This window comes from Cyclopterus lumpus, chromosome 5 (assembly GCF_009769545.1).
Source record: "Cyclopterus lumpus isolate fCycLum1 chromosome 5, fCycLum1.pri, whole genome shotgun sequence".
NCBI classification, from domain to species: Eukaryota; Metazoa; Chordata; class Actinopteri; order Perciformes; family Cyclopteridae; genus Cyclopterus; species Cyclopterus lumpus.
Window position 1 is genome coordinate 14,231,837 of NC_046970.1, and position 27,300 is coordinate 14,259,136.

At 39.9% G+C, this 27,300-nt stretch overlaps 1 protein-coding gene across 7 annotated transcripts; it reads right to left on the reverse strand.

Annotated features, from left to right (window-relative positions):
- Positions 1 to 1,295: 1,295 nt before the first annotated feature.
- On the reverse strand, positions 1,296 to 27,014 carry LOC117730291 (AMP deaminase 2). Of its 7 annotated transcripts, none has more exons than XM_034531866.1 (18): positions 26,893 to 27,014; positions 9,583 to 9,713; positions 8,905 to 9,035; positions 8,283 to 8,351; positions 7,048 to 7,159; positions 6,763 to 6,949; positions 5,481 to 5,619; positions 5,311 to 5,400; positions 5,078 to 5,207; positions 4,728 to 4,922; positions 4,392 to 4,523; positions 4,122 to 4,285; positions 3,688 to 3,814; positions 3,439 to 3,602; positions 3,200 to 3,320; positions 2,680 to 2,853; positions 2,475 to 2,585; positions 1,296 to 2,344 (listed from the first exon to the last, which is right to left on the reverse strand). In XM_034531866.1, exons 2-18 carry the CDS (start codon positions 9,610 to 9,612, stop codon positions 2,129 to 2,131), a joined length of 2,292 nt encoding a protein of 763 aa, XP_034387757.1. In that variant the 5' UTR covers positions 9,613 to 9,713; positions 26,893 to 27,014; the 3' UTR covers positions 1,296 to 2,128. The 7 variants fall into 7 exon arrangements, with proteins under 7 accessions (XP_034387757.1, XP_034387753.1, XP_034387752.1 ...); XM_034531862.1 differs by lacking the exon at positions 26,893 to 27,014 and adding an exon at positions 23,359 to 23,818 and having other exon boundaries at positions 8,905 to 9,032; XM_034531861.1 differs by lacking the exon at positions 26,893 to 27,014 and adding an exon at positions 23,359 to 23,740.
- Positions 27,015 to 27,300: the final 286 nt, after the last annotated feature.

Below are 27,300 nucleotides of genomic sequence, written 5' to 3' on the forward strand. Positions count from 1 at the left end.
AACACACAGCTGCTGTATTCTTGCTGAACAAATGCAGGTTCTCGTCTTTCATCCTAATCATCTATAAAGCAAAACATGTATGTATAGTGATACTGACTACTCAACTAACAAGCCTGACGTTTTCTGATTAAATACTCAACACTAGCATCTTGGTTTGAGAAGAATGCTCACAGTTTGATGGGAAGTTGGACCGTGTCCAGCGGCAGTAGAGTGGTGTGATAACATGAAGATGGTTCAATACGAAATGTGATCCCAGCTTTGATCAGATTTGGGGCGGGTTTAAAACAGCAAAATGCTACAAGAACCATGCAACATTCTGAACCATGTCCCAGCATGGTTTGCTCCTTTCTACAAGGTGAACACTGCTGAATTTAAATCTGTGTAACTGCAAACTTTTCACTCGAAAAGCTGGTCGGCAGCCCTGAATTAGTTAAGATGCTTTACATCACGGCTCGCTGTAAACAACTCATTGTCTACTGCCATCCATTACTCATGCAGGCATGCACAACAACAAAAAACATTAGCAGAGAATTACAAACAAGTCAATCTTCCATGTCAAACGAAGGCCAAGGTAAAAAGCTATTTTAGACCGAGCATGCAGCTAGGTGGTTTCAGTTCCATTGGTGCGGAGATTACAATAGCATAGAGCATTCTACTGTACATGACTGAGGAAAAAATATGCAATACAGGTGATAAAGACCAAAACTGGGCATGTTTAGCCCAAAGCTAAAAATGAAAAGGCACTGTGAAGTCTTGGCTTGGTGCATGTGTACAGAACACTGCATGAAAAGGTGGAACAACTCCATGACTTTCTAGTTTGTCCATAAGGAATGAGTGAATTCAGGAACAAAAATTAGGGAAGTTATGGTCAATATATTTATAGACAGTGAAGTAACTTAAAGAGTTTACAGAAAATGCTGAATCTATATCAAACCTATTTGTGCTGTGGTTTAAATCTACTATCCCCATTCCCTTTTTTATATCTCTATATCTCTTTATATCTCCAATGGAAGTTGGTAGAAATACACCATAAAACAAAGATGATTTTCAACATTTAGTGTATTCATTTGTAGATAAAGACAAGTGTTTGCTTCATGGAATGTCTGCAGTCCACCAAGAAGTCTCCTTCTCGTACTGACTCGAAGGAGTTTCTCCCTTATATGTCACTTTCTGAACTCATTCAAATCACGGAAGAACGATTCTTTCTGTGCATTTGGCAAATAAAAGATTTGAAACCACAGTAAGCACCATGCATGGCTGATATCCAGAACTGCAGCAATCAGACAGAAGCTTCATTCTCTTCTCTCTGATTTAGTTACTGTACATCTCCAAGCTTTGAGCCACCGTGATTTAGCTTAAAACATGAAACCTGTCAAAGTGTGTTATGTGCATCCAACCATTACCTGTATTATTTCAGTGAAACAACACCTCCAATCCTTTATTATAAGGTTGTATAATAAAGATGATCGATGGACTAGGTTCAGTTAAGCAGCATGCCTTTATAGTGGAAGATAAGAAACGTTCAGAGCAGTGAAGAAAGTTTAAATGTGCTGGTCGTCAGTGTTTCTGTAGTACACAGATACTACAGAGATACTACATGCTATGTAATGTGTCAGGTGAATTATAACATGTCGCTCACTGGGATCATCTGATGGCATTTGGAAGGACAGGGTGGAGTCATGGACTAAGAAATAAAGACAATATTGCCCTAAGGCGTCTCTGGCGAGTGTTTCTCTGCTTTTCATTCACAGGAATCACTGGTGGTGGTCATCTCTGCTAACCTTCCTTAAGTTAACGGAGACTGAACATGCCACAGAAAACAGTAGAAACAGGTTATAAAAATGATCTGGGGACAACACTGACTATGAATTTGGAACTTTAACAATATGGGGTTAAAGTCCTTTCCTGAAACCTAAAAAATATTCAAACACAAGAAATGGAATAATGTAGAAGCTGTAGTGCTCTGGCAGCTCTGTATCCTTGACTTTTTGGTAGCTGTGTAGCTGTGTGTGGCATACTCTATAGTGATGGTTGGTGGTGAATTACCCTCACACCACGTCTCTTCAGCGTCATGCTGGGTGGACCACAGAGTTGAGGATTCACAGGACAAACCCTGGTTATTGCGACTTCAGCGTTGTCCCGTGAGAGGGCCCATGGACAGAGAGTCCTCCTCATTGATGGTGTCTAGCTCTTCAGTGTGCACGGCTTGAGTGATGAGCTGAAGCTCCTCAGAGAGTGTCTCGCTACGGTACGCCACACGGATATCAGGGACGTTGGTGCGACGGATGTCGTTGCTCACAGGACCCTCCTGATAGTAGGTGGGGCCCAGCCAGTAGCTTTTGGCCTGGAATTAAGAGAAGCTACATGAGGTGAAAGCTCAGATACAAGTAAAACACATAAATAAATATATAATAAGGTGAGTGTATGCCACCTGTTTAAATACACAAAATGAGAAGAGTTACAAACTAGTTTACCTTGTGTGAAAACCCACTCATGAGGACACTGTTTCTCGCCAGCTCACACATGTCACACGAACTTAGTTTCCACACCTGAGTAGCAATGCTGTACTCCTCCATCAGAGGCTCCTGGGTCCAGAAAAACACACAGAACCTCATCACGTTTTACATTGTCCAACTTAAATGTAGGTCATGTGTAGAGACAAACGTCCTTCATACTGACCTTGGTGAAGTGGAACTGAAGAGGATCATCAGTGGACAGAGAGATCACGAGGCCTCTTGACAGATACTCTGGCAGCGGGTTGCGATGGTAACTGAGGAACAGGCTGTTGTTACTCAGTGGTGACATGGCAATGCCAATTTGAGCCAGGTAGTAAAGATATTGGAGCACCGGGGCCTGATGGATATCAAAAAGATAGAGAGCATGAGAGAAAAATGTCATTTGAAATCTTTATGTATGTAAGGCCAAGCTGTACCTAATAGTTTGTAAATCTCTTAGTGCTTCCAAAATTATATTGCAGTCTCATCCAATAGTTACAAAAATGTGCCATTTAATTAAGATTTGTGATACAATCGGGTTTGCAAAAAGGGAAGAGTCAACAAAGATGAAATCTTTAGACAAACTTTCCAAATTAGTTTAAGAACACAGACAGCATTTATGCAAACAATGTTTTTTCAATATAGTAAAACCAAACATTTCCAGAGCAGTCTTTTAGAAGCAATACAAGATGACCTCTCCTGACCTTTCTGAGCAGCAGTCCGTGGGAGATGTTCTCTGACAACATGAAACCTGACACCAGGTGGTGGATCGGCCCCGCCTCCCCACAGTGAGGTCGCAGCACAAACATGTGAAAGCCTCTCTGTCTGTGTCAGTCAAATATATTTACAAAAACAACATTCAAACTTTTTTGCATTGAAATGAATGCATGTGTGGTCTCAAGAGGATTATTTTGTGTTATAAATGAGTCCAGCTGGGCCATACCTGCGCAGGTGATTGAGCACAGTCATGTTGGCATAGGTGTAGTACAGGTAGTACGAGTAAGGTGGGTTGTCTTCTTCTGTCCAGTTTTCTGGCAGCGAGCTGTCAAGATTGAAGATGTGATGCTCAGGCTTAGACTCATCGTCCACGCTGTCAAAGCCCACCACCTGTGGACACACATACAACAAACAGGATAGAAACAAACAGGAGAATCATCAGGATAGCTTGGATTTCTTGTGAAGTGATACTCACATGCTCCAGGAAGAGATGCAGCTCAGGATGACTGCGCGGGTCGATCGTGACTTCAAACAGAGGCATGAAGATATTCTCCAACATCTCCTGGAAATTAGCCAGCTGCTTCTTTGTTCGGTAAACATCACTGGAGTGATTAAACAGTGACATCAAAGAGATGATTATTGTAAAAAAAATATATATATACAGTATACTAATACAGTTCAAATATAGGTTTAATTGTTGAGGCTATAAGACATAACTCATGTTATGTCTTATAGCCTCACTAAATGCTTGTCAACACTTGTTGACAAGCATTTAGTCTCTCATACAAGGACATAACCTCTTCCTTTTGGTTTGTGCTCTCATTACAACCATATGTTTGACCACCATGTTTTAACCACCCCTGACAAAAGTACGGTTTCAAGGTAAAGCAAAGTGGAGGGAGTACTTACAAAAGACGGGGCACCTGGATAAGCCAGCGCACATTATCAGAGTACACGCGATGTTTAAGGGCCCACTGAGCCAGCTTATCCCATTCATCCCTAGAGCGACCGTAGATGGACAGGCGTAGCTCAGAGTTCTGGTACTTACTCTCCTCCAGGTCAAACATCACCTCCTTGACAAATAGTGACAGGAGATATCAATGCATCAGTTTATGTATGTATTGATAAAATGTTTGGATGATGTGTGTAATCATTTTGTACATATGAATTACTTCACACCTTGACGATGTGTGCAAAGTATTTTCCTTCAATGCAGTTGTCAGTCTTAATGAAGATCTCTCTCAGGATGGATTCTCCAATGGGGTTGTATTTGGCGTTGAACTTGTCAAACCGATGGAATGTGTTACGGTCCTGATAAATGAAACAAAACCCGTCAAACATAATTTTTATCGATATCAAATGTATTACACAGTATTCCTTTGTAAAAAATATAAAAAATATTTAGCACAAATTTAGTTAGATACAGCTTCTCTCATTTCTATTTTTCTTTCTTTATTAAATGGCAGAGGACCATGATCACATGGTTTGGAGCAAAAACATACAATAATGTCTCACCGCATGCATGTCGAGAGTGTCTACACTCAGATCAAAGGCCGTCAAGTTCATGGTCTCAAACACGTCCTTGAGGGTCTGGCCATGGCCTTGCTCAATGTGAACAATCTCCTCTGGGTATTTCTTCATGGACCTCTTGATGAATCGCAGCAGGTGCTTCTGATTCATGCAGGATGATGCATGAATGTGTGTGTCCACCTGTAGTAAAGGCAGAGCAGAATATGTGATAGGTAGATATGACCTTGTTCTCTAAGGTTTAGGTTCAGTCCTCTAGTTGAAGTCTAAGTCAACTAACAACAGTCACCTGATGATATCAAAATAGTAAAGATAGATTGACTTTGGTTGGCTCTTGCCTTTCGTATGTTGTAGAAGTCTCTATGTGGAACTTTCTTCTGAGCTGCCAGCTCCTTCATCTCATTCAGGAGGATGTGCATCTGGAATTTAGAGCTCAGGTACTGCAGGCGGCGGTAGCAGAAAGACTTCCTGTTAACACCAGACAGAGAAAACACAGGAATATTTCACTTAAAATAAGCACACCATTTCAACAATAACATTTGTAGAATTATGGTATCAAAGAAACACTCACACTGGGCCGTTAATAATGAGGGCCATCATAACATTCATGTCTCCAATATACTCCGTCAGGTCAGGATAGGGCAGGTCCAGTTCTGTGCTTCTGAAAAGGAGAACAGTATAAAAGTGATGTAAACAGACAACCTTTTTTAAACTAACTTGTTGTCAGGTACAAAAACATACTTGTCCATGTTGTTTTTTTTGGTGTAGACGTGGACAACTCCACCCACCATCTTGCAACCATATCCTGTGTCTGCCGGCATATTCTTGGGGTCGTTGTCATAGGGGTGTGTCTTTGAGACAGGTGGATGAACAGGGGCATCTGGGGAAAAAAGGAAATTGATTAATTAAGTATGTTATATATCCATGCTACAAACAAATTAAATTAGATTAAATTAATATAAACAATAACTTGTTAACTGCTCAGATAAACGAGACATAGTGTGGGAGTATGGGAGTTTGTATTACATAGCGGTCCTGAGTGACTCCTGTGTTTTCATTTAAGAATTACGACTAAATTAGAATTTGGCAAACTGATTAAAAGAAAAAACAGCTATTGAGAGAGTGTTTCTTGTTTCTTAATTGTTTGGTCCACTAGTTCAGGGTGTTAAGGGAGAGATTTAGCAAGTTCTTCATTTTCCTTCTGGCATATGTACAAACACAGTATACACCCATGTATGAGTCGCCTGCAAGAGACTGTCAAGTTTTTTCAAGCTTGAACACAGTCATTAGTGTTGGTCCTTGAAAACCTCTAGACAAAACGTGGGATGTTGCCGTAGCCCTAGTTATATCATGAGACAAGCTTTCAGAGAGCTGGAACACTTTGCCAATGTAATAAGTAACTATTGTTTTCATAAAGAGGGAAACGGTGAAGAGTAGAAAGACTAGAGTCCACTGGAAGGATACTCATTCGTATCACTCGTTTGGTTCACGAGCAAATGCTGGATTTAGACCTGTGGCTAACTATTATTATCTAATCATCGATTATTCCCCTGCAGAACAGGGCCAGGTATTTGTTTAAATGCATGTAGCCTTTCTGTCGATAGGTATTTGTTAGCACAAAACGGGAAGCCAAAGAAACAGGGAGTCAAACTAAAGTTTTTTCCGATGCTATTGTATATGGAGTAACCACAAATGCTCTGTCCCCTCATCTTGGCTACAGTTTCAATGTGTATAGCTCGGCAGTCAAACTAAAGGTTTTTCCTCTGCTACTGTATAGCAGGGGGAAGATGTGATCCATCTCAATATGCTGATAATCTGTCAGTGGTTCTGGAGAAAGGTACTTTCAACAACCTTGTAAAATGGATAAAACGGGCATCTCTGTGAAATTCAACAAAACACTTTGATTCCGAACAAGACAAAAGAATGTGTTGCCTCCACCATGTGGCTGTGTCCTTTCTGATATACACGTTGTCATGGTTATTTCTAACTGTAATAGAATATGTTTGGTGTGTGCATGAAATACCAGCATCTACAGGAGTCTCTGCTATATCGTCATAGTCTGTCAAATCCAGAGGCTTCATCCCGAGGTCCAGCAAGGCATGAGCTGTGGTCTTACAAAAGGATTGCATGGATCGCTTTATGTACTTCTCCCGTATGAATAATGCCTTCACCACACACTTCGCAGCATCTACCAGGTCAATGAATGGCACCTGGGAAGATATCAATACACAGGTTTTACAGAAAATGGTATTACCTTACAAGAGTTAAGTTTAATTGCTGATAAAAACCCTTAAAAATCACTACTCACCCCGCACTTTTCCTCTCCAGATATTGACACCCGCTGGTATTCTCTCTCCATTGGCAATGCCCTTTCCCTAAAGCCATCATCAACAGTGTCCAAACTATTCTCCTTCAATAACCTTAAAGGATACAGACGGTAAGAAGGAGAGTTTAAAACAAGAGAAAGGTAGGCAAAGGCAGAACCGATATAGAGAAGGAGAATATGTGGATAGAAGCAGGAGCAGAAAAAGTAAATGATGGAGAAGATCATTTTTACACCCCAAAAATTTATTTTCCTCAATTAGATACACGTTCAGACCCGTAATCTATATTTTATAGAAACATTGTAAGTTGTGATTTATATGGCAGGTTGACAGTTTGTACTCTGTAGATTATTTCAGACACTGAGGACTGGATGCAGAGTCTGTCCACAGGTGGTTCAGTTCTTGGGGTCTTGATCATAGACGTCTTACATCATTAAGATGGATCCATTGTGTTCCTGAAAACTTTGAAATAAAGTCTGTACCCTTTTCTATATGCACGTTTCAAACATGAATTTGCAACATGAGTTGTCTCTTCAAGTTCTTGAGCTAGAAATGAGTTAAAAAGAGCGCATCAAAATTCAACTTTAAATCTCATTACAGGTCTGACAACATTTAAAATGTAGATGGGGTATTTCAGTGTGTTAATCTCAATACATTTCTCTAAAGATCTTTGCCATGGGGTACTGGTGTTCGAAAAGTTAGTAAAAAATAAAATAATTTTAAATTAACTACATAGAAAGGAAATACATATGCATACTGAATTAACCTACAGAGTTGCCAAGTGACCAAACTGTATGATTTTTCTGGGTTCACAGGAGATTTAACTGCAGAAAATGCACATACAGATTTGAGACTTTCAAACTTGAGAGACTTGTTGTCTTTAGAGAGAGCAGAAAGCAAAAGAACAAGGTACAGATGTGTACATCTATTCACCAGCAGGGGGAAGATGTGATCCATCTCAATAAAGCTGATTAACTGTCAGTGGTTATTGATAAACTGTCAGTGGTTCTGGATAAAAGTACTTTCAACCAACAATTCCTAAATACTTTTAGACTAGACAGGTATATGTTCATAGCAATTATAAATAATAAAAACATTCAGGCTAGTAGCTGCCCTGCACATAAGAATATAAGCCAAATAGAGATGAACTGAAAGGAAATAAACAACCAAAGAGAAAATCACTGCACAAATCATACATACTGAAGCAGATCTCACTCACTCTAGGTCTGCATCACTGTCGATTTTCATGAAGTCCTGTTTGGCACGGAGCAAAATCTCTGGCTCAAGCCTTGGGGTGATATGCAGCGGTGCAGTATAGCGTAGGCAAGGCAGGGGCAGATGGGCATCAGAGGTAGTAAGAAGAAATTAAGCACACAAAGGCAGAAACACCAGATATATGTACCCACACTCAAACAAGCACTCTCACACACATATACATTGAAATATATGCATATACATACAAAGCACATGGTAGTAAGTGGTTAAACACAAAGGTATCATAAGTTAGTAGTAGTACACCCTGATTGGTAAACAGGGGCCTGTCAGAGAGCCACCAAGACGATCAGCTTATCGGTGCGACAGCTTCAACCTCGGGAACCGAGACAGAACCCACCTCCTCATAAAAGCTTTGCACAGAAGAAGATGGAAACCAGAACCGGTGCAATGTGCTGGCTAGCTCTGTTAGCCGATTGCTGAGGTTAGTTAGCCCACAGATTGGCATGTTGGAAGCTGATAAGCATGTGCAAGACTGTGTGTAAAAGGTGAGGGTGGGGGAGAGCTCTGTCTGACAGAGATGATGTTCAGAGTGTATTTGTGTGTGCAGTGTGTTTGCATTTTCTCACTTAATGTCCTGGCTTATTTGCCTCTCTAGGCGGTGCCGTCGCTCTTCCAGCTGTTCGATGGGGCTGTCCTCTGGAAACTCATAAGGTGCGCTTCGCATCTCACTCTCTGCCATGCTGCGTGTGAACAGCTCCTTAGTGCAAACATACGTTATATGGTGTCATAAAACACGAAAACTTCCATTCACCTGTGGACATATGGACAACTCTGGGGCTCACACAACCCCCCCGGCTATATTTACCTTCAAATAAAGCCAGGAAAAGCCCAGGCAGATATTGAACTGGTATGATTAAAAACAATAAAACGTTGATGAACTTGAAACATTTTGAATGTGTTTTGCAATATTCTTAATTTTACAGGAATGTGGTTTTATTATTTAGGGGTTCATTTGGTGAAGGAATAAAACAAAATATTATTGTGTTAAACTGGTGAGATGAAATCATACTCCAGACAGAAGCCAGCTAGAAAATATACAGTTATTCATTTTAACATATTTGTTATTATTATTTAGGAGTCAAAGCCAACATGTATTTTCATAAACAAATACCAGTAACAGCTAACTCAAATATCTGAATGGCTGGAACGCTGGTGCATGGATGCTAATCAATAGCTAGTTAAGAGTATTTAGCTTAGCTGTAACTAAAAAATATAATGTAATAATTGTGGCTTTGAATTCTTACCTCAGCAATCTCTTTGTATTTTTCATCCATGGATGTTCGCAGGTCGATTGGATTGTGTGTAAGAGAAACAGGCGTACCAGGAAGTGATCTCTGGGGCTTGAGGGGTTTGGGCACAGATGCACCACACAGGTCTGTAAGCAGACAAAGATGGAGTTTGTCATTTGAGCAGTAATCCAAGAACATGAAAAACATATACTTTTATATTGTCTACTGAATAGTTAATATTTTGAGTGGGTTCCTTTTGGCCAGAGATAGCTACATGGTTTAATGTTCTGATTCTGGAGACGCACAATGCAATTTAAACAATCCATCTTGAACTCATCCTTTTGGTGTTGCGTGGGAAAGATCATATTTAACAACGGTGTCTCTTTTCTGCAAAGTAACATGGCAACTTGCTTCGATAAGTCAGAGTCAGTAACGTCACAGTACTTGTGGCCTGTAGTTTACCATGTAAATGTTTACTATTGAAAAAGCTTTTCAATCCACAGGACCCCTCTCAAAACACTGACACACATATAACTTGGACTCTTCGTAGTGTTTAATTACTCGTAGTGGACAGCTAACTGCATCCAACATCATGTGCAAGCACTCATTGGGGTTCAGATACACATGGATCCTCTGGGTGCTTTGTCGGCACACAGCTAATTCAATAGCAATGATGCCAATTTCTATACAAACTTTAAAAAATTTAAAGTACCATCACAGACAAAATATAACAATAATTTACACTTGGTTTACCAAAGATTGGAACGTATGATGGTTTGAGTGAGGAAGCACAAAGTTGGCTCACTACAACTTAGACTCTTGCAGTATAAGTTCACATTCATTTAATAAAAAACTATAGACTTTGGACAAACAGCTAATTCAAACAACCGCTCTCATCATTTAATTTTATGTAGAACTTTAATGTCACTTCAATCACTAACATCTTACACCAGTTACTACAAACGTTGCTGTAACATATACCTGATCTCTCGAGACACGACCAAATACAGAATCACAATAGTTTTCAAGATTGAGCAATCTCTGGCCAACAGAACTTCCTTTGTTTCCTTCCTTCAGCTACATGGACACATTAGCCAATTTGTATCTACACTGAAGACTTCAAACACAAAGACAGTTGCAAACAGTTAGCCAGAAGTTAAACGAATGCAAATAGTGCATAACCATGAATACCTATGACGCTCTGGTGACAGCAGCTGTCTGCAGGAAAATCCTTGTGCTATGTCCAAGAACAGAAGCCAGCTTAAGGATATTTATGTGCACACACAGGAACTCACTCACTCATAATAAGTCTGTGAATTTAGGAGTGGTACGTTCTCTCCTCTATAATTGGGGCCATTATGGGTACTGTGTCTGGCCTGTGACAATTAGCCGTTGCCATCTGCTGTCTGCCTCCAAGGCCGTGAAGTCAGGAATGGACAGGACGAGTACCTCTCCACAGTACACTACAGTAGCGTGACAGTAAAACATTTCAATGTGGCATATACAGGTTGTGAGTTACAGCTTTGTGACGATCGCTGACAATCATATGTTCAAGGACATTAAAAGAGTGTTTGAACATACATAGGTATAGTAGATAGGTAGATTTGAGAGTTAAAAAAAACTAAAACATTTTTGAAAAGGATACCATACATTTTTTTTATTTTTAAAGAAATGTGACCACAATATGTACTGAGTAGACCATTTTATTGTTTAAAAATAAACGTTGGCAATACTTTCTAAAGTAACTCTATTATATATTTTTCACATCTGTACTGAAATTGCTTTCTTGCTTCCAACACACGCCAAAAGCCTGTGCAAATCTTTATGCAATAAACTAATATCAGCCTAACAGACAAACACACAAACGGAGTAATACCTAGTATTCCATGAAATCGCCCAGCCTGTCCACCACAAATAACCACAGCCCCCCCAATTCTATTTACCTCAGTGACATCATGGTAGTATAGGTCTGAGGTCTAAAGATAGAGCATGACGTATGCTGTACAGTTTGTAAAGCCCTTTGAGACAAATAATCTTGATTGAATGTGATTTGTAAAATTGGGCTATATATACATATACAACTGACTTGACTGGTAGTAGGGAGCACAAACAACACTAAACACATATATACAAGTAAATATAAACAGACTGGGAGGAACTCACAAGACTACAGAATCAAACATAAAGTAAAACAGAACAATGACACTTTTGGCTCATATTCTGCTCTGCACTGTGATACCTCTTTCAAAAATCACTCACTTTTTTACCAAACCACTGTGCAGATCCAGATTGCATGCAAATGAATGTTGGCACACAAACCAACCAACCCAGGCTCTAGCCTCACCTCAAACACGCTGTTTACTTTGTGAGTGTGTCTCTTCTATTTTAGAATGAAATGCGACAGCCAATCTATCTTCATGTAGTCATTGTGAGCTCATTTCGTACACCAGTGAGTAATATTGACAAAGCTTTCCATCTCAGCTTTCTGTCACATCCCTGGGACCTGAGTCTGCACACCGCCCACATGCGCTACCCATTTGTCTTTTGAACCCGACCAGAGAGACAGTCATCTAGAATCTGCGGAGCTGCCTCTGCTCGATAAGGATCAATACAATCTTTCCAGCGTGTCTCATCCTCCCAATCATGCAGGATGAAAGTAGCAGCAGACTAGTTTTGGCAGTAGTCAACCAAAACGTTGTACAGTTCTATCCTTGAAAATATCCCATGACCAAATCAATCTGACTATAAAGCAAGGGATCTCTATATAAGGGAACGCATAGCTCAAACTGTCCCTGCGATAAACTTCTCACTTGGCTGGTGAATTGCTGGGGACCCTAGGACATGCAGTGTCGAAGTTGACAATATGAATAAACGTGGAATGAAGAAGTGATTGTGATGCACCCACTCCGAATGGCCACGCCCACGAATGGTTACTGCACCAGCCTATAACAATTTGACAACTTTTTGTTTTTGTAATATGATGTAAGCATATTTCCCATAAGCTTCACGTTGGGATCAAAGCTTCCCATCATGATACACATTACATCACGAGAGAATTAATGTGATTTGGCAGCCACTGTAGAGATGACAGATGTGAGACAACTATTATCAGTGCAATGTCCTCACCACAATAACAAGTCCCAAGGTTACTGGCATGTTTGTGAATGCATCTGGCCTTGCACTTCCACTTCTGCATGATGTTCAACTCGTCAAGCACACGGAACAACAGCGAACATGTTGTGGCAGTCCTTGCTCTATTCTTTGCCCCAACATGACTTCACAGCCAATGACATGTTATGTCTCAAAGAAATAATGAGAAATGTACTTTTATTTTATGTCACCTTACAATGTCAGCCTGCACTTCCCTTTTGTCATAGTAGTCTGGCAGTGTGTTTGTTATACAATAGATAATTGATTGTTCTCCTTTTTACCCAGATAACCAACAACCAGCTGTATGTGACTTTTACTGTTGTAACAGAAAACAGGCTCCCAATATAAGTAGACAGCCTTTATTAATTGTATCATATTTGTTCTTAATGGTTAAATAATGGTACACACAAGCTGATTGTGTTGGAGTTTACATGGGGGGAAATTACCGGACAACAATAAGGTCAGCTCTGTGACAATAAGAAGAAGGGCTGGGCAATATTTCAATATTATTTGTTAATTGATTTTCAGCAGAATTAAATTGTTGTGACAGTATATTTACATTAGTGTTCTACACCTTTCTATTGTCAAAGCTAATGATATAGAGCAAACTGTTAATGAGTATGTTTATAATGCTAACGTTTGGGATGTATGAAGTGTGGTGTCATGTAATGTGTGAAAGTGGACCACAATGTAGCTGGATCTCTGCTGGCTTCATGCTTAAGTGACAAGAGGTCGACTCTCAAAGGAAAATGTCACTTTATTTTGCATTAAGTGTTTAGCAGGTGTGCTTCTATCCAGAAATGAAGGTGACTTTCGCAGCAGGGAGAAATGAACTATTGTTCGAAGCAAACAATGCCTCTTCCTTCTTGTTAACCTATTTCTAAATCAAGCACACCCTACCACCAGTGACCAAGATGTTAAAAAATAATTATGATACTCATCTTCAATACTTCGACTAAGGTATGGCGAGTATGGTGAGAAGAATGGCAATATAATTGATATCATTGTCACAATATTCCCAACCATATATCTCGACATGTCAAATGCGTTTAAAATCAGAGAAAATATAACTAGCTGATGTTTAAATTTTGTTTTACACATTACATGATACCAGACTTCATACATCTCAAACGTTAACATCAAAAACATACTTATTAATTACAGTTTGCTTTACATCATTAGCATTGACAAATGAAAGTTGTAGAACAATAATGTAAATATAGTGTCAAGTACAATGTAATTTGTTGTCTGTTACACACGTAAAGGTCATGTACAGCCAGGGATGTCACGCAGCAGCAATGCATGATGGGCATCTTAGAATAAGAGAATCTGTTGATTGCATAACAATATGCCTTAGTGTTCTGCAGTAATGGGTTTGTTTACTTTTTGGTCTAATGCAATTGTGGCCCCAATGTTTAGAAAGAGATTTCACTTTATTCTCCAAGAGGAAGAGTTGATTATGACACCACTTCAGATGTTCATATGTTTCTTAGCAACCACAGATAAAAATAAACCTTTACTTTGGGTTGTGTCTAAAAATATATATATTATCAGTAGTAGGGATCAGTACAAGGGAACCAACATTACTGATTAAATTTGCCAGCTAAAAATATTGCCTGCAAATTCACTATAAAAACAGTTGGGGAATTTGTCTCACTTAATGAAGGACTGCTGGAAAGACAAAAAATACATTTCAATGCATGCAGACAAAAACAGATAATTCTCAGTGCAGTGGTGAGAAACATCTATCTTTACTGCTACTCCGCAGCTTTATATATATATATATATATATTATATATAAGTAGCCTTTAAGAGGAGACAGATCTGCCACATACACCAACACACATAACAGATGTCAGCTGTTCTCACAAACACTGTGCCCTTATTAACATCAGGAAGGTCAACAAACATGTTCAGGTGGACTATTAAAAACGGATACAGTATCTGTCTGTTCACACAAACTGCCTGAAGAGTACAGTGTTGGTGAAGATGCAGTTATGAATGAGAGACTTATTTTCTTCGAGCATCATTGGCACCTTATCAGCAACTGAAACTGCTGCAAACGCCTGATTTAGTGCACACTCTTGTTGTGCCATATATGCTGTATATGTTTTGTTTGTGTCTGATTTCAGTGATTAATCCACTGGGCAATATCACTGCATCATACAGGACTGTGGCAAACACCACCAGCAGGTTCTCTCTCTCTCACTGCAACAGCCACACTCTGTCAATAAACTAAGACAAACATCAAGCTTCCCGAATATCAGCATTAAAGCAGCCAGCCAACCTAACAGATGCATGACGTATTTCTCTCTCTCTTTAAGAAAATCCCCCCACTCATTTCTATATTTCCTCCCACTGTTTTCTATAAGCTGTCAGTGTATTCCAGTACACCGCAACTGTGTTTACTGACACCTCATCTGTCACTACGAGCTTGCCTGTGCAGTATCGATGGAGTGATAAACGCCATGCCTCACACAGAACTGCAGTAACTTCTAGCAAGACAGTATTTCCATTAACACGTTTTACAGTATATGATGCTGGTCATTATTGAGCGCATAGGTTACAGTACCTCTATCTCCCTGTCTTGTCCTGTTCTCACAGTCTCGGTTACGGTCGCAGTGGCCTTGTCTGAGCTCTTGCGGGATGCTGGGACATGTAACTAGGCCTGGGACGACCGATGCACCCTCCCCCCGCTGGCACAGCGGAGCAGGGAGAATGACAGCAAAGAGAGAGAAGAGAGAGCCAGCATACGCTCCCTCCTAAACACAAGCTGCTCTAACACCAGGATCATACAAGCCCCACTCTTTTTCTCTTCGCTCTTCTGTTTTAACAGTCGCCACCTCCAGTGTGCTGGCGAAGCATTTGTTTTTTTCTCCCTCTTTCCTCTAATTCTCTCTCTCTCTCTCTCTCTCTCTCTCTCTCTCTCTCTCTCTCTCTCTCTCTCTCTCTCTCTCTCTCTCTCTCTCTCTCTCTCTCTCTCTCTCTCTCTCTCTCTCTCTCTCTCTCTCTCTCTCTCTCTCTCTCTCTCTCTCTCTCTCTCTCTCTCTCTCTCTCTCTCTCTCTCTCTCTCTCTGCCTCTCAGCTGCTTCCTGGATTACGCCGGTTTTCAGTGCATGAACAGCACAGCCTTCAAGCTCCCGGATTTAAATACTGCGTTGGAACATAGCACGTGGCAGAAAAGGGGCGGGGCCGGAGTGAATCTCTATGGTCTCTATTGTGCTGTAAAATGGAGGAGACCATGCATCTCTGGCCACTTTCACTTCTTCTCTACCTCCCACTTCTTATTCATCATGCACCACTTTAATCATTGCGAGTGCAACGTTTTTAATCATGTTATGAATAACAGTACTTAAAAACGATTGTTACATGTCCATTAACACATTCAAACATTCCTTCTTATTATGTGTAATAAAATCACTTAATTTGCCTTCTAACAATTGTATTGCCTCATATGTAATTACCAACACTGTAGCATTGTAGTTTAATATTTGGCTTGTTGTTTTTCTTACTTAGTAAAGATCTGTTCTAATTGGCTTTTTGCTGTGACTATGTTACTGCCACTACGTGCAGATATGTTTTATTGTGCTTGCTGTTGTTGAGTCTGTGTTGATGCAGTGAGTCAAATTCCCCATGCAGCTAAATAAACTGAACTCTATTGGGACTTTTTGTCATCATTTAGATTATTTTAATGTGATTATCAAATGTTTAAATAAAATATCTTCAGTGTGATTACTTGTGTTTGTGAGGTCAATATTACTATGACTGAGCATAGGTATGTGAATATAAGATTGTGTGTAAATGCTAGTTCATTAACACGCTGCATGCCGTGATACTTTCTGCCCTGATCACATGATGCCAGGGGCCGCTGTTTCCTTCCTCTCTCACATGACTGCTGTCTGTACAGCACGAGGAAGCCTTGTCTGCTGTATTTCACAGTGAATAAGAAATCCGCTCAGCTTCTTTTTTATGTTAAATTAAGAACATCAAGGAATTCTCCAGATGAAGGTCAAACAAATATAGGCACAGGGACACAGAAACAGCTGCAAGAAAGCAGAAACAAACAACACTAGGTATGGAATTTTGAACAGATCTTAAATGTATGCAATAACTTCACATTCAAAGACCAGCTGGAAAGCATATTAAGCCAACAATAAACAGTACACAAGACTCGCAGGGAACTAAAATGACAATGTTGCTCCACCTCTCTGACTCAAAAGTGAGAGTTTGTTTTTTTATATGCATTTTAAGTAACTTTACCTCCACATCCTAGAAATATCATAGATACCAAACACAATCAACACTTGCAGGGTGAACCGTTTAAAAAAAAGAAAGAAATTGACCTGTATACACAATGGCCGGGTACATGACAGAGCTAAATGTGGTGTTATGTGATGTTTCCACATTCTTTCTGGAGCGCACTAAGTGTGCAGGCCATGGAGCCAACACTGTCACTGCACTCCAAACTAAACATTATCTAATTCGGCTTGAAAAGTGATTGTGGCCATTGTCGGCTTCACAGCACCCCTCACACGGACGTTGTCGATTCCCTGGGCCGGGAACTTAATGCTTGCCTCTCGGAGTGATGGAGCCTCCTGTACCGGTGGGCCGGGGTTTAAAATACCACAAGTAGACATGGAATTAAAAGTTTTACAAAGCTAAAAATATGATTTCTTAAGCATATTTCCACCTTTGCAGTCATCTTAAATGTGAACAATATTAATGAATGGACCTATGCTGATCTACATTTGATACATCTTAGAGATGAAATACAAAAGATAGTTTGTTTAAGTCTTTTTCTTCCCCCGAAGTGGGAGAACCACTGGTTTAAGTAATCGTACATTTCATAAAAACACACAAATCATCATGAATAAATATGAATTTTCAAAGCCTAGAGGTACATTGCTCATGACTTGGATAAAGCTAAGAATGGTGTCCTCAGTCCATGCATACCTGTGGTGGTGGTGGTGGTGGTGTATAGTGCAAAGCTTAAAAATAATTTGGACATCCTGGCTAACTTAGAACCTGATTTTTGCTTTTTTTTTGTGCAGGACATTGCGCTGGCAACGCCAGTTTTAGCATAAAAACAGGCAATCATTTCAGTTACTGAATACACATAATCATCATGATTTGTGTTTGTCTTTGTAGAATAGTAAACATAAACCTCACATTCATTAAAACATATTACATTATATGCTATAGTGCTTGTTGGATTTCTCATGCAACATATTGCTGTGAACTTGAGCTTGAAGCCATTTTTTTTATCTTTGATTCTCTGTTCTGAGTTAACAGATTCAAACGTCATCCCTTGTTTATGGTAAATGATTATGATGAGAAGTATGTTTTTTGTCATTGATAACATTGCTTACATAAAGCATTAAAATCAGAGCAAGCTGAGAAGTTTGCTGTCAAAAGCTAGACAAAGTACAAGTGAACTTTCTTTCTTCAAACCACATTTCCTGTCAACACCCTGTGGTTTGGTGTCAGCTAGCCCCAGCTTGAGCTTTCCTGCTATTACCTCGGTTGTTTACACACATCTTGTTCCCAAGACACTAATCAAGGGACCACGGGGGAGTAGCTGCGCACTGCTTTTGACTCCCTTTCTCCCAGGAGAGAAAAGCTGGCATTATTGTTAAGGCCCTTGTCAAGCAAACCTAATCTCTCACTCTGCACAGAAATGTGAATAAAACAGGACAAACATTTAAACAAAATACCCATGATCGCTTAGCATTCAGACTGATACTGTGTATCTCTCTTTCTAAGTCCATAAGGAATGTTCTCAAAACAATAAATCCTCCCTGCAGCCCATCACACGGCAAATACACAAAAACACTGACCATATACTCCCACATGCACACACATAAACAGCCACTGCACACACACTAACTGTTCACACACCACAAAAAGAAACAGATACACACATTCACATTCTCCCTCCAATCCACTGTGATCATCCAGAGCCCTGTCCGGTCACCACACCTCTTGCCACATCACTCCGTGCAGCTCTCTCACCTTATCTGAATATAGCAAAGAGGAACACTGTAACTTGACACTGTCAACATGTAGCACACTCTGCTTAGCTTAGCTCGAACATTGAGAGGTTTAATATCCTATCCCTGTGACCAAAGATGAGTCAGGGATCAAAGCCAAGGTGCATCACAGAGATGGTTCAGTGAGGAGGGTTTTGAACACTTGGCCGGTTTCTATGCCCATAAAGATACAGACTCTCATGTGCATGCACGCAATTCATGACTGATATCTCTACTTTGGAATACTCTGAGACTCACTATTCCTGTTTTGATTTCTGTTCTTGTTTGTTTGGTAAAACTGTGATGTTATAAATGCTAAATAGTCTACAGAAAGTCTATATAATTGATTAATCATTCTGGATATGCAAAGGTGAAGCTAAGACAACATCCTGTTTGGTCTGCCCTACAGTTTAAGAACCAAAAATATATCATTTGCATTGATATACAACAGAGAAAAGCCTCACAATTCAGAAGCTGGAACCAGATGCTGAATGAAAAATTACTTTTTTAATCAATTCTCAAAACAATTGTTGATCTATTTCAGTCAATCGACTATTCATTCTTGACATTCTTCATAATGCATTAGTGGAGATCATTAAGTGACCATGGGAGGTGGGCATACGCTTCACTGACTCACTGAGGTCACAGGACAATAAATACCCACTCAGGAACCAACCTAAACCACCTATGGAGCCTATTAAACCACCTCGCTGATGCGAGGTGGTTTAAATGAAAATTGATCTTCATGAGCAGAGACAGACCAAAGCAGCATGCTTAACTGTACTTGAGCAAAGAAATACTAACCATTATAACCATGTGCATGAACACTGTCTGTCTGTTAGTCTGCAAATCCACCATATGAGACAAGTGTGTCCAATGGCATGATGAGTCTCGCTGCTCTGAGCATGTGTGTGTGTGTGTGTGTGTGTGTGTGTGTGCTCTTGTGTTGTAGTGACGATTAAAATGACAGATATTGCGGGTGGCTCTGCTGGTTATCTACTTGCCCCAGCAACAACAAGTCCACCTGTTGGTGACACAGCTTTCGAGGCTTTGGTTCCTGGTCCTCCGAAATCCTTTTTCCAGAACTGACACACTTCCTTTGTTACATAGGAAGCAACCAAACTATGAATAGCAGAAGAAAGCCCTGGAATTTTCCACCCAAACACAGAGCAAACTGGTCCTCACTCATGTCTGACTGCACAGCAGCCAAAGACCCGAGACACCAGCCACTTGTTGAAAACCCATGGTCTGACTGTACAAAGCACTTTTGTTTTCTGAGACTCCCTCTAGCGATGAAATGGAAAAGTGCAGAACAGTAATAAATGTGCTATTAAAGATGTTCACAACATTTTTTCTAAATATTCTCACATTTTTTACATTTTACCAAAATAAAGTCCTCATATAGAACACACATGCCCTACTATTTTGTGTTACAAAAGTTATTATTGCCATATCTTTTAGTTGCTTTGGGACCCAACTGTATAGCCACTGGTTCAATCAAGTCTACAGTTTCACCATATCAATTATACATTCAATTGTGCAGTGACACTGAAGTTCTGCTTTGTCTCTCAGAAATCCCACTGACACATTTTCAGCAGGAGTAGGTAACTCCTACAATATACTTCAACACCCACAATCTCAACTGTGAGATTATGGAGCCGAGAGCAATGTCTCCTGATGTGAGTTTTAGGTTGTGCAGGTTTAAGTCTATAAGGCAACAATGAGTCGCTGTGCTAATAATTCAGTAAAGAAAGATACCATGGGGTAATGAAACAGAGGGCCACATGACTAGGCAAGTCCTGAAATAGTGACACATAATATATACATACATACATTTAAGAGAGAAGTCCACGGAGACATGCCATGATGGGAACATGATTTCTGATAATTAACCAGAACAGGGGGCTATACCACCAAACAGCCTACAGATGAAAGGTAAAGAGGGCAGTGTCAAGTTAGAGGGCAGTAAGTTAGAGAAGATCAAGGTAAGAGCCTCTGTATGAGAGCAGATCACAACAGAAAGCGCAGCAGTGACTCATGCAAGAGAGAGGAATTCCCTCCACCTCTCTGGCAGATTTGAATAGCCTCTATACCTCACGTCATACAGCTTTGGCTGCAATGCCAGAACATTACATATTCTGCTTCATGTGATGCAATGACGGTCCAGTGGGAGAGAGCAGCCTGCAGGCAGAGATAGATTCCTGCAGACTGAGTAGTCAATGTTTCCACCAGCAAATCAACACCAACACTTGCATTAAAGTGCATTCAAATACATTCAAATGTTCAGGAGTGAAGGAGAATAAAATGTATGAGAAAAAAAACTAACCATCTTTCTTGGAGAGGAAAGATGCTGTGGAGCGAGCTGTTTCTGAGGTTGCTACAAGAAGTAACTCAAGGCTTCAGTTCACAACATGGGCCTAATACCAACTGCTTACGCTGCAGCTACAGTAGATTTTTCTGCAGCAGTAATTTGGCAACAACAATGGTAACAGACTGTTGTGGTCGGATACAAGTATTGTAATGGGTGGCCTACGTGTGGCTCTTATGACAGACTGGGAGTGCAGTGGGTTCGGCCAAGCGGCTAATTGAGAAGACTTAAATAACTGCATGGATGGAGAGACCTCTAAGTTATTTATTACTGCAGCAAAGACAGGCTTCCTCAGCAAATACAGTATAGTGTGTATCAACATGAGTTACTGCTTGTGATCTACTGCAGCATCCCAAACACTCAACATGTAAGCTGTGGATCACTGAGGAAGTAGCTTCAAATTAAATCAATATTAACATTTAATTGCCTCAGATACATTGCTGCTCTAACTTTCTAGTCTCTCCCCAGAGAGTCAGTTCATCAACTTCAAAGGTAATCACAGAGCTACGATCATTTGACCCGGATCCCATCCCTTTAAACATCTAATGGAACCCCTACACATACCTTGTGAATAGACAGTTACATCAAACTAATTAATACACCAGAATGTGCCAGTAAGATACAAGCCTGCAGGTGACATTACAATGCTATTAAAATGTCAATAACAATATCTGTATTCATAGAATGGCAGCTGAGATTGAACTATTTCATAGTTTAAGTTTTATAAATATAAATCACGTAATGAAGAGCCATCAAAAAGGGAATTGGGAAATTGGCATTTCCTATAGATTGTGTTATATGAACTGTTGCAATTAAATTGTAATTGTGTTTAAAAAGCAATCTTTTATATATTTGATGAGACAAAGTGCATTATAGGTATTACATCTGGACTGCTAATGGAGTAATACAACTTAAATGTGATATAATGAGGTTTCTTTTTCTCCACATGGTCACTGCATATTATCTTAAATATAAATAACATGTTGGCCAAACAGTTGCAGAGGGTATGGTTGTCTTGAGAGAGGTGCAGTTGAAAGATAAAACAACTCCTCTGTGTAACCCAAGCTGATGAGATAAGGAGAAGCCAGTAGACGCATGATAAACTGTTGTTGCTACAAGGGGCCCATTAAGGGTAAGAGTATCCCTTTAAAATCCAGGAATCATCCAGAAATACCTTCAAACTTCATAAACTGTTAACTTTTGAAATGATATCTACAATATATGCAAACAAGTCAAATATATGTATAAAATAGTAACTTTATAATCCATCCATCCATTTTCAATACCGCTTAATCCTCATTAGGGTCGCGGGGGCGCTGGAGCCTATCCCAGCTGACATAGGGCGAAGGCAGGGGACACCCTGGACAGGCCGCCAGTCCATCGAGGGTAACTTTATAATAGTTTTTACAATGTTTAGTTGGTCAACCGAGAATAAATAATCAATATAATAATGGGTGCATATCTATTTAAGCAGACAGTCCACAGATATCTACTGTATGTGAAACACTAGCAAAATGAAGATCCGTACAATAGTGTGTTTTTTCATCAGCATGCACCATAATACAGTAAGTTCAGATCCACAATGATTTTAAGTTTTGCTGTGTCAGTGTATTTATTGCAGTAATGTACTATCATATTTACAGCAGTGTCAGGTCCTGCGCAGTCAAGATTATTGTTTAGTTTAGAGCCGACAGAATTCGCTGACTAATTGATGACTCAATTGCTAAAACTAATCAACAATTTGAGTTATTGATTCAAAGTGCCAAGCATTTCATGATTTATGCATCACCAATAAAAGGGTTTGCAGCTCTGAGTACATGTAATGTACTTTTGTCCTTATTTTCTGACTAAAAAAGTATAAAAACTGATTATAAAAACAATGTTATCAATAGATTGACCCAATTGCAGACCTAGTTTATTTAGTTCAAATATTCTTGATTGTGAATTGCATTACAGTTCCACACAAAGCAGCATGCATGCTGAATTCTAAATATACAACATCAGTCAAAGCTTCAAACAAATTAAACCAAATTATCAACAACAGATTAAAAACAAAACTAAGCAAGAAACTAGAGTTGTAGGGCCGCCTCTGGAAACACAGTATCTTCCTGTATTGATCCTAGTGAGCAGCATGGATTCTTAAATGCCACTGCACGAGCATTTGTGCAATTCTTTAACCCCACATTCATGGAAGAGCTGTGAACTCATTCATTCTTCTATGGGACTCCTCTCACCCACACTCACCGGGGCTGGTGGTGCTCTGCAGGCTCCCCCTCTTACGAAACGGGGGTTTCGGTTTAGGCTTCCCTTGTCCATCATTGTTGGAAGAGGATGTGGAGGAAGAGGATGACATCTTGCTGCCTGTGCTCCTGTTACTGCTGGAGGAAAGTGAGTCAGAGCTGCGCAGTGGCCAGTAGAGGGAGAAAGGAGCACTAACGCTGGAGCTCTGTCTCATGGTGGGGCAGTGGGGCGACAGGACCCATACTGGGCAGGGAGAAGCTCTTCTGCAGAGCTGGCTCCTCCTCCTAGCCAGCAGCAGGTCAGCAGGCATGCCGCAAAGCAACGAGCTGAAAGGCAGCCCAAGGCTTACCCGGCCCTTGCTGGGGGCCATCCTCCTTGGTTGCCCTAGCAACCAGGGAATAAGCTTCCTATAGCCGATGCAGGAAAGAAATGCCACAGAGGAGGGCATTGCAGATCAAAGTGTGCGGCTGGCATGAGCATGGAGACCGACAACAAACACCCCGCCAGCTGAGTACCAAGGTGAGTGAAGGACAAAAGTTTTCCACTCATCGAAAAATAGCGATTAGAGTATTCAACCAAGAGAAAGGGATCCAGATAAACGGCAAGCAACAAAAAAATCCAAAGCATACAGATTGATCAGAGTGAATAATCACATAAATCAGCTTATTGTGTGAGCTGACTTGTGAACTCTCAATCTTTTTTTTTGGAAACTTCTGAGTGGAGTCAGCCCACCTGACATGATGTATTATAAATAGTGGCAACCAATGCCCAGCAAGGCAACCACACACACGACTTTCTCTTGTGTGGATCCTGTAGTTTAGTTTAGCATTAATTATTATTACACACTGCTTTTTAAAGTGTTGTAACCACACAAGCTTCAACAAGTCAGCAGAGCCCTGACTCTAATATTACTTTTCAAAATGGTAAGCTTTTCTAGGACTATCCTACACTGACTACAACTAAAACAGCTCAGTAGAATCATTTTAGATTAACGATTTTTCATGACATCAATAAACATATATTCAAAAACTGCATCACATCTATTGTATATTGCTGAAGCCGGAGGACACTGACTATTGACTTTGTAAAATTGGCCTGACATTTTATTTTGGAACGTTGGTATCCCATGGCTTGATAGAGTACTCAGAGCAACAGAGCTGCAAAATAAAGTAAAGATCCCCATCTAGTGGTATGAAAATGTAATGCAGTCAGACAAAAACACGTTTGTCCTTTCTGAGCACACAATTTGTTGTTCAAACCGCTCAGTTTATCAAATAGTACAGACACTAGAAAGCAAACATTTTTACTAACAATAAACACAGCATTGAGGACCTTTGCCATTATCTGAATGCAGCTGTTCATTTAGTAGCTTTTGTGTGATCATTTGTACTCGTTGTTTACAACAGTTTGAAATATACTGCGGCTGTAGTCCCCGGCACTGAACATAACTCAATCATTTAGTCATTCATTTCCTCGACCACCGTCCTCTATTCACACTTAAACACTTCAGAATACAACTGAATTGACGATGCAACTAATGGATTATGCTCATCGTATTTAAAGTAACCTGGTCTCTAAGACTGAACTTGATTAACTGTGAACAAAATGTTCAACAACTGTGCCTGAGATCACACCCTCGAAACACAAAAACCACACACTGATCTCTTAAAGCAAAACTCAATCTACAAGTTATTCTTGGTTAGGATTGAATCGTGTGTGGCATTAGGCTAAAAACAAAGACAACGGAAAACCTGTTTAAACAACGTCCTGACGATTGAAAACAGACCTGTACATACAGTACAACAATCAAGTAACACAAACGTTTCAGTCAAATAAGATTGGCAAAACTATCATCTAAAGATAGATTCTAAAAGTAAAATAATTCAAAGTTCATCTTTCCCAAATTAGAATAAAAATCTTATTTTTCTCATCTCCAGCCTTTTCTCAAATCTGACCCAGTTTTTTAGCAGAGCTGACACTCACCATCTGGTGCAGCAGCAGCAAAGGGTGAAAAACAGGGGCCTACTTTTGTCTGAAACAAAAATCTTGACTACCCCCATAACTATGTCACACATATTGCTCAAACCAAATTACTAACATGTTTAAAGCCTTACCCAGAAGCAGCAGGCAAATGTGTTAGTTTGATGGCCCCCGTTATTCCTTCTTTGGTTTTCTCTTTGCCTCTTCTGTTTGGTTACGCTTTCTGTCTACTCACCCTTTTGCTAAAATGAGACCACTGTGCATATCACTGGCTGCTCTGGGATTTTTTTTCCCACACTCCTTCTGAGCAAAGCTCATGGAATTCAGCATTTTGTTTACAGAGACCATCCACCAAAAAGAAAGGGTTCTCTCTTTCCATGCATAGCCTTTCATGGGAAATGTGAAATACAAAAAGCCATCAAACCAAACTGAACAAAGCATCATTTAATCTAATTAGATGTACACTTTGCATTCAAATGCTGATGTTGCTAAATCTATGCATGAGAAAAGCAAACCCATGAGTATTTTGGCATTTTTACGAAACAGAGCAATATTATTCCTATTAAAAGCAGAGCTGGTAATCACCAGGACTGATAGTAACTACTTGCAAATTGATATTTGTTATTTTTTTACTTAATGAGATTTTGATGCAGTTTTGTACTCGTCTATTACTATTCCAATTCAGTGTGTTCACAATATGCAATCTTTGAGAGAGTTTTGTTATAAACATAAGCAGGTCACCACTTAAAAACATCAATGAATTGGAGACACATTCATGGGACGGTTACTATTAGTGTGCCACCACCTTGGTCATATCATAGTGAGCATGTACCCATGGGTATTCTCCAAAACAATACTTTCTCCATTTTGTATTTGTTTTTTATAACTAATGACTTCAGTATGCAAGTACTTGGAACAGCTGTCTCTTTATAATGCATTGGTAGGTCAATGTATTTTAATTGTGCTTTTGTAAGTATTTTATCCTATTTAATGTTTTGTATTATCTGGACCTTGAGTCTGAAATAAAATGTAATTGATTGATTAGCCCTCCATGTAAAGCCTGTGTCAGAGGATGTACAAGCCACTTCAGTGGTTGGAAGTATACGCAGTTGCCTTGAGACCTTTTAGGCTACACGTCTCTCATTTCCTTTGAAATGAACGTGGTAACGTTAACGTACTTGTTTTGAAAGGTATTCGCACTGTTTCACTGCATGCGGACTTACCAGCGAACGCACACAGCAGAGCATCACACGCACAACAGATAATAAGTTAACGTGCGCGTGCGAGCCTATACGGTTTACTATAAAGCTTCAATAAGTTACATTGTGCGTTTTGCTTACGTCACCACACTAAATACGCTGGTTTTTACAGTTAAAGTTGCAATTCTAACTAAGTTTAACCTCCGATAACGTCACGAGCTGTTTACGTTAGCTGGCTATTTATTGACTGTTGCGTAACTTCCCGTCAGTAAACACCGTTCGCTGTCAGCGTCACACCTAAATTACCGTGATAGCCGTTTAAAATAGCAAATAGCTAGTAAAAAGAAATACTCTTTACCTTTTCTGGAATAGGCAACGTCAGGTTTTCTTTTCGACGTCAATGCGATTTCCTCAAAAGAAGGAAGGAGCCGCCCGCTTTGACAGTTTGTGTCGTGGTTTAAAGTGATCAGAGTCCAAAGTCGGCCCGCACTCAGACACTCCACATGGATTCATAAGCCCTGTTTTACATTAGTTTTGCTGTGTAGAGCCAGGAAACATCATCAGGGGAACTGACAGATGTATACTACAAGCTATGCTTAAAATTGGGAAATTGAACTGGAGTTCTCATTTTAATTGGAGATTGGAGAAGTGTTTAGAGAAAAAGGTTACTCAGATGTTTTATTCAAGTAGCAATACCATAAAAACACTATTACGGCATTATGAATCCGTAAAAAGAACTACAGTATTTGCCATATTTGGTTTATAT

Excerpts from the sequence above, each read along its gene's own strand:
- LOC117730291 (XM_034531862.1), bottom strand. The coding sequence starts at position 23,803 with ATGCCCTCCTCTGTGGCATTTCTTTCCTGCATCGGCTATAGGAAGCTT. Across the intron at positions 9,033-9,582 it reads AATACAAAGAGATTGCTGAG|CTGTTCACACGCAGCATGGC; the intron begins GTAAGAATTCAA and ends TGCACTAAGGAG. Across the intron at positions 2,345-2,474 it reads TGAGTGGGTTTTCACACAAG|GCCAAAAGCTACTGGCTGGG; the intron begins GTAAACTAGTTT and ends TCTTAATTCCAG.